The sequence below is a fragment of the Falco peregrinus genome, chromosome 19 (genome assembly GCF_023634155.1).
Source record: "Falco peregrinus isolate bFalPer1 chromosome 19, bFalPer1.pri, whole genome shotgun sequence".
Taxonomy (NCBI): domain Eukaryota; kingdom Metazoa; phylum Chordata; class Aves; order Falconiformes; family Falconidae; genus Falco; species Falco peregrinus.
In genome coordinates this window covers 1,440,173-1,447,141 of record NC_073740.1, presented here as the reverse complement: position 1 = coordinate 1,447,141, position 6,969 = coordinate 1,440,173, and the positions used below count along the sequence as shown (strand labels likewise).

The 6,969-nt window shown below is 50.4% G+C and overlaps 1 protein-coding gene across 1 annotated transcript; it reads left to right on the top strand.

The window, feature by feature from the left end:
• Positions 1–2,918: 2,918 nt before the first annotated feature.
• BCDIN3D (BCDIN3 domain containing RNA methyltransferase) lies at positions 2,919–6,662 on the top strand. Its single transcript, XM_027780624.2, has 2 exons — positions 2,919–3,124; positions 5,188–6,662. Exons 1-2 carry the CDS (start codon positions 2,933–2,935, stop codon positions 5,800–5,802), a joined length of 807 nt encoding a protein of 268 aa, XP_027636425.2. The 5' UTR covers positions 2,919–2,932; the 3' UTR covers positions 5,803–6,662.
• The last annotated feature ends 307 nt before the right edge of the window (positions 6,663–6,969 follow it).

Genomic DNA, 6,969 nt, shown 5'->3' with positions numbered 1-6,969 from the left:
TCAGGAGAGGGGACAGCAGGATAAGCACCCTAAAAGTTTATAAAACAGCAGTTTAAGGAGGGAATTTTCTGGCTCAGACCCATGCAGGCATTTCTGAAATATCTTAGCAGACTGGCTGTGTAGCTTTTTTTGCTCACAGCAAAAGGCCTTGCAGATATTTCTGCTTTTGAGGAGGGTGTATGGAGTTACATGATGAGTTCTGACTCTGAGATAGTCTTAAAACCCCTCCTCTGGAGGACAATCTAGACCAGAGCTCTGCAGCCCTCCTATCTGCACTGGGACTCCTCCAAACTGGCCCTGCATACCCTGGGACCTGGGGAGGAGAACACGGATCTGCAGCCCACTCTGGATCTCTTGCTCTTTTTTTTTTTTTTTTTTCTCTCTTCTGGTGTGGAGTAACTTTGCTGCTGCCTGAGCTTCTGCTACGTCCTGGCTTTCTGCTCCTGTGTGGAAAAAGCTTGCATGGCACCTGCTCCATCTCCAGGCCACTTGAGTGGGAATGGCTTGCTGCTCTCCCATGCCCCTCTGCCGGGCTCCCTTCTTGCATGTGTCCTGGTACCTCTTCTGTGCTGACCCCACAGCTTGCAGTCCATCCAAGCCAGACCTGCCGAAAGCACTTGCATTGAAGCAGTGAGTAATATCTACGTGCTTAGAGAGGTGTAAGTCCTCATGAGGCTGAGTAACACAGGATTAGGGATGGCATATAGCTATGGGCATGTTCCTCCCAGGTTCCCCGACCATCCATGCAGGGAAGGTGCAGGGCTGCTTCTCTTCCTCCATGTGGATGTCCTTTGTCTGAGGTCTGCATCATCCGGGCCCTGCTCTGTATCCCCATGCTCCCTTTGTCCAGCCATTCTTCTTGTTTCATTGTAAATAGGATTTTGTATTTTCTCTGAACATTGCTAATAAATTGTTGCAAAACTGTTATTGCTGTTGTGAGGTCTCCTTACTGCAGTACAGCTGAAGGAAGGTCTGGTTGCACAGCTGGTGCTTCATCCCTTTAAATGAGAAAACATAAACAAGACTGTGGCATGGCTCAAAGTTTTGATGGGGACCAGGCTGTCCCTCCTCTGGTTATGACTAAGGAACACATCCTACACAAAGGAATAAAATGCATGTGGCTCTGGCGTAGGCATCAAGTATTTGAGAACTGAGGACCAAAGGGCTCCTTGAGCGAGGATGCTGTTCTCCCTCAGACTTGGTTTAAGTGGCTACAGGATTAAAAAAGAAGCAAGCGGGGGTAAACAAGTGTTGTCAACAAGGCACCTGCTCAGAGGGCATTTTCTGTAGCTCTGGAGAGCAAACTGACGTACTAAGCTTTCTCTAGAGTAGTGAGAGAAAGAAATGCCTCCAGAGAGCAATTCACCTGACCTAAATGAGTGCCTGCACCAGGGGGTGAAAACTCCTCTCTCTCTCCATCAGCTCCAAAGGGCTGATTAGCCCAGGCTGTTGAAGCTCTCTGAGGACAGAAATCCCAGTGGCAGCATCTTCTTGCGACAGATTTGTGCTCTTTGGGAGTTGCTGTGCCCACAGCTGGGGGTGAGATTTGTTTCCTAAGGAGCCTGGCTAAACAGCAGGGTACGGCTGGTCTGCACTTTACTGCCCACCGATGCATTTTCTGCAGCAAGGAAAGTATTTTGCCCTGTGGTTTGCTGCTGTTTGTGGGACAGCAGTCGTGGAAAAATAACTGAAGCGGAGCATTTCTCTGCAAACAATAAGGTGGCCATGAGTATTTCTATGAGGCATCATTAGCTGGTCCTGTAATTACCACAAACAGGATAAAAGGCTGATGATTCAAATCTCAACAGTTGGCTCTTGAGGAATGGGGCAAAAATTGATTCGGCTTCAAGTGGGCCCATTCAGAGGTGGGATACAGGGATGTGGGACAAGGAGGGTGATGGGGAGATTCATCAGGGTGTGAAGGATGCTGGAAAGAGGTAGGGATATAACCATGGGACAGGAATTTGGGGGCTCTAAATGCAGCCGGGGAGAGGCAGAGGAGACCTCAAAACACCTGAATTCCACCATCTGGAAAGGGGGCAATTTTTATTTACTTTTGCACTTCTTTCTGACTTCCTTCCCTTGCAGGCTTGGGGTATTTCAAGGAAAGATGGAGCCTGTATCCCGGCCAATCCCTGCTGCTGCCTCCACAGCAGGAGCAACATGCAAGAAGGGCCCAGGAGCTCTTCACCTGCATTTCTGAGCTCCTGGCGCCCTCTGCTCTTCATAATGTGATTAAAAAAAAAAAAAAAAAAAGGCAGCGTGAAATAAAATGCAGGTTCCCTCTGTCAACTTGACCCTAAAACCTCCCCCGTGCCAACCCTTGTCCTCCTTTAACTTCTGCTGTAAAACCTCCTGCCAGCTGCCTGCCTATGGGGGCCTGGGCTATCCCATGTTTAAATGTAATTTAAGTAATGTTTATACAGTATTTATATATATATATATTTAAATAGCACTTGTATAAAAGTTTGTAAAGCTTTTATAAACAGGGAGAGCACTGGCTGAGTTGGGTTGCCCAGATTCTGGTGGGTTTTGACACTGCCATGGAGCAAAAGCAGAGATAAAATTTCTGGCTCTATTTGGGTAGTTTCTGGGGGCAGTGGCACCCCCAGGGCCCTTCCGCAGAGGTGCCCTGACAGGGGGGGACCCCAAGATCGACCCCCAAGGCTTGTGCCCCCATGCTAGGCTGCAGCGTCGCCATGGCAATGCTGGGTCAAAGGTGGCAGGGCCTGGGTTGTTGGAGCTCTCCTGCTTCAGCCTGCCCTCGTGTGATGGGGCCCAGACAGGCTGTTTTTACACAAAATCTCTAAGCATTCATCTTTTCACTCGAATGGGCCCGGTAAGGCAATGCTCGCCCCCCGGAACCTTTCTTCCCCGGAACGTCTCTGCTCACGTCCGGTGTTCGCCCGGGGCGCGCGGGGATGAGGATAAAATGGCGGCGCCCATGAGCGAAGGATCTCCCGCCTCGGAGCCTGGCGCTGCTCCCTACGGCAACTTCCCGAATTACTCCCGCTTCCACCCGCCCGAGGGGCGAGTCCGCCTCCTGCCTGGCGGGCTCCTGCGGAGCCTGTTCCCCGCGGCGGCCCGCCCGGTGCTGGGGCTCGATGTGGGGTGCAACTCGGGGGTAAAAGGGCGCCTCGGCGGGAGCGGGAGGGGTAGGCCGCGGGGCGGCAGGCCTGGGGGTCCCTGCGGGAGGGGGAGCGCTGGGCTGGAGGTCTGGGCTGTGGGGAAGGCTGGAAAGGCTCGGGGGGAGACTGCTCTGGAGACTGGGGGCCTGCACGAAAGATTGAGTGGACATGCTGGTCTGGAGGTTTGGGGCCTGTGGGAAGGCCTGAGGGGGAGGTGCTGATCGGGAGTTTGGGGGGGCTTTGGGAGAGACGGGAGGGAGGCACTGGTCTGTGGAATTGGGGGGTGGTGGGGCAAACTGGGGAGGCACTTGTCTTGGGTTTTGGGGGACAGTCCAGCATATGGAAAAGATTAGGGATGAGGCACTGGTGGTGGGGGCAGACTGAGAAAATGGGGAGGGTGGGGTTGAGGGCCTGGGAGAGGGGCAGTGGGGCAAACTGGGAAGACTGGAAAAGGCACTGACCCAAGGTGATGAGACAGGTGGAGGAGACTGGGACAGGCAGGAGCTTAGGGTGTTGGGAGACAGATTGGAAAGATGGGGAGGCACTGGGGTGGGTTGTTGGGGGCACTGGGGCAGAGTGGGGAGGTTGGGGCATTGGAGGGAAGTCTGGGAGGGCTGAGGGAGGCACTCCCTTGGGATTTGGGAAAGAATGGGGCAGGACTGAGAAGACTGGGTGGGGGCAGTGGGGAAGGCTCTGGGGAGCAATGACCTGTGGGGTTGGGGAGGAATGGAACAGCCTAGAACAGCGGGGCAGGGGTAGCAGCCTGGGATGGGGTTGAGCCTGTGTAAAAGGCACAGTGGGAAAGCAGGACTTGTGTGCAGCATGAGACTGGTGGGGCTCAGGAGATTGTCAGTGGGTGCTATGTGTCCTGAGCACCAGAGAGTTGGTATAGGGCCCCTAAGAGCAAGGGAACTGGACAAACCTGAGGCAAGAAACTGTAATCGGTTGTGTATTGTGTAGTATCACATCATTTATCCATGAGACAGAACCTGAAACTAAAATCCTGGTCACGTGCTCCTGAGGATCTTGTGACAGAGCTGGTGAATCGTGTAGAATTGCTCATTTTGAAAGTTCATTCTCTTTACGTAGTTCAGCTTTTTTCTCATGACTTTTTCTTAGCGTGTAGCTTTGCTGTCTTGTAACTCAGAAGTATTTGTGCATCTTTGATGCAGTGTTTAATAATGTTTTAAGATATTTTTTTTTCAGATGGAGACTTTTATCAGTGTATTAGGAACAATTACTCATTCAGAATGAGATTGCATTCTGGCAGGGGAAGAAAATAGTACTGCTGTTTCCATGGCTTCTCTTCCCCCAGCCCCCTGCCAGAAGGTTTGAAAGTCTGCCTAAGGCATTATCTAAAGGACGATTCTAGATCCTATTTCAGGTGAACTTGTGGAACAGGTCAGGTGAAAATGGTCTCGGTACGGTTCTTCTGCGCTGCAGAGGCTTTCGCCACTAGAGGACACCCTCTGCCCGCCTGTGTGGGCGGCGAGCTCGGCCGGTGTCATTCAGGAGCTCATTCCGTAAAATATTAATAAGTTTTCCGCTTAGTGGCACACTCTGTGGAAGGAAATTCAAAGGAAAGCTCTCGTGTTAACTATTAAGCAGCAGTCTGGTGGTCAGGGAATGTCTTTTACTTTAGCAGTGGCAGAAGAAATTTTTACTCCCAATTCAGGCAAGATATATAGCTCTTGGTGCCACGGGGGAACTCTGAGGCTTGCTTAGGGAAGTCAGTGAAGCCTTCGCCCCCACGTTGGATGGGGATATCCAGCAAGATTCCTGTACCAAAACTCATCTTTCTTGTAGTTTTTGGAGCAAAACCCCAAGTGTGGGCTGATACGGTTTTAGTTCCAGTATCTGGTTGACTTCAGTAGTCAGGAATACCGTGATGCTTTTTGCTACAGAAAGGAAGATCGTTGGTGCGCTTATTGTTCTGAACTTCGAGAGAAAGCTCTTGAGGTGGCACTTGTGCCTTGCTGCTGAGAGTTGGTTCCTGTGTGCTTGGTATGTGTTACTGAAGCAGCGTAGGCCCCATGAACCCCTGTTTTGCTTTCTGCAGGAGCTAAGTGTGGCTCTGTACAGGCATTTCCTCGGCCTTCAGGAGAGCAAAGGCAGCCTGGAGCAGCCTGCAGCTGGAACGGATCTGAACCTTCTGTGCTGTGACATTGATCCGGTGTTGATTGAGAGGGCTCGGCAGTGCAGCCCCTTTCCTGCCTCCATATCCTTTGCCAACCTGGACATCATGGACTCCAGTGCCAGGGAGCCATTCCTGAGCTCCTACCTGAGCCGTTTTGGCCGCTCCACCTTTGACATCGTATTTTGCATGTCTGTGACCATGTGGATCCACCTGAATCATGGGGATAGCGGCCTGATGGAGTTCCTGTCGTTCCTCTCCTCTCTGTGCACGTACCTGCTGATTGAACCTCAGCCCTGGAAGTGCTACAGGGCAGCTGCACGCCGCCTGCGGAAGCTGGGCAGAAATGACTTTGATCACTTCCGATCTCTTGCTATCAACGGGGATATGGCGGAGAGGATAACCCAGATCTTAACGAAGGACTGCGCCATGGAGCTGGTGTGTTGCTTTGGGAGCACCAGCTGGGACAGAAGCCTCTTGCTTTTTAAATCAAATGGCTCAAATTGTGAGGGCAGGGGGCCTTCAGAACAGGAGCAGTAACTGATAAATGGTCTTTCACATTCATGAATTCGTAGGCAATGCGGTGCTTGCTGCTTACAGAGTCAGATCAAGGAATTCCTAAATCCCTGTTGGGGCCAGACATTGACCTCCAGGGGAGCTGGAGGCAAATATCTGTGTGATTTTTTTTAATGACTTTTTTTCTTTGCATCCGCAAAATGCGGTGGCATTTTTAACCTACCTTGTGAGTTCTGAGATTGCTGTTCCTAGAAAGTGCTTTTGAAATCAAAGTTGCTACATGTGTGCATTGTATACGTACCAAGAACATTCCCTGGAAGAAGAAAGAACATGCCTTTTTTGTCCATGGAGCTTTTCAAGGAAAGGAGCTTTTCAAATTTCTGTGGACCCTTGCAGTGCACTGTTTGTTCTGCTGCTTGTCACGTCTTCTGTATAAAATACTCTTGGAAAACATATAACCTGGTTTACCAGCAATGAACAAGTGCGTTGGATCGTTGGCAGAGGGTGTCTGGTCGACAGCTTGCCCAGAGCGGTGGTGGATGCCCCATCCCTGGAAACGTCCGAGTTCAGGTGGGACGGGGCTCTGAGCAACCTCATCCTAGGTGAGGCTGTCCTTGCGCAGGGCAGGGGGTTGGACTGGATGAGCTGTAAAGGTCCCTTTCCACCCAAACCAGTCTGTGGTCCGATGATACTGGTCGGGCTGTGATCAGTGCACCTTTGCCGATGAGGCTTGCCTGGAGTGTGCCTGGGAGGCTGAGAATGGTGTGATTTCTGTGGAGTGAGGGGTTTATATGGTAGGGCATGTACTTGTTTAAGTGTGTAACGGAGCGAGTGATTTTTGTAATAATATCCTTGAAATAAAAGTAACTTAATTTTATTGTAAATAGTGTTTGGTTTTTTTAATTTTTCTTTTTGTTTACATTGTTTTTAACACCTAAGCCATCCCAGCTAACTGAGTTTATAGTTTTGTCAGGCTTACAGACTCAAATGAGACTTTGGTAAGCTTGAAGTTGTGTTTGGCTAAGGTTAAAGTATTACAGCTTTCACAGGGTTGTGGTTTTGGTTAGGTTTTGCTTGTTTGGTTTTGGTGGGGTTTTTTTGTCAGTAAAATCTAAGAGGAAAGAAGATGAGCAAAATGCCATATTTTAACTTCATTTTTCTTGGTTTAATATCCCTGCTAGCTTTAGTTCA

What these genes read in the sequence shown, in the direction of transcription:
- BCDIN3D (XM_027780624.2), top strand. Translation starts at nt 2,933, where the DNA reads ATGGCGGCGCCCATGAGCGAAGGATCTCCCGCCTCGGAGCCTGGCGCT. An exon ending in ATGTGGGGTGCAACTCGGGG is followed by an intron (nt 3,125 to 5,187) that starts GTAAAAGGGCGC and finishes TGCTTTCTGCAG; the next exon opens with GAGCTAAGTGTGGCTCTGTA.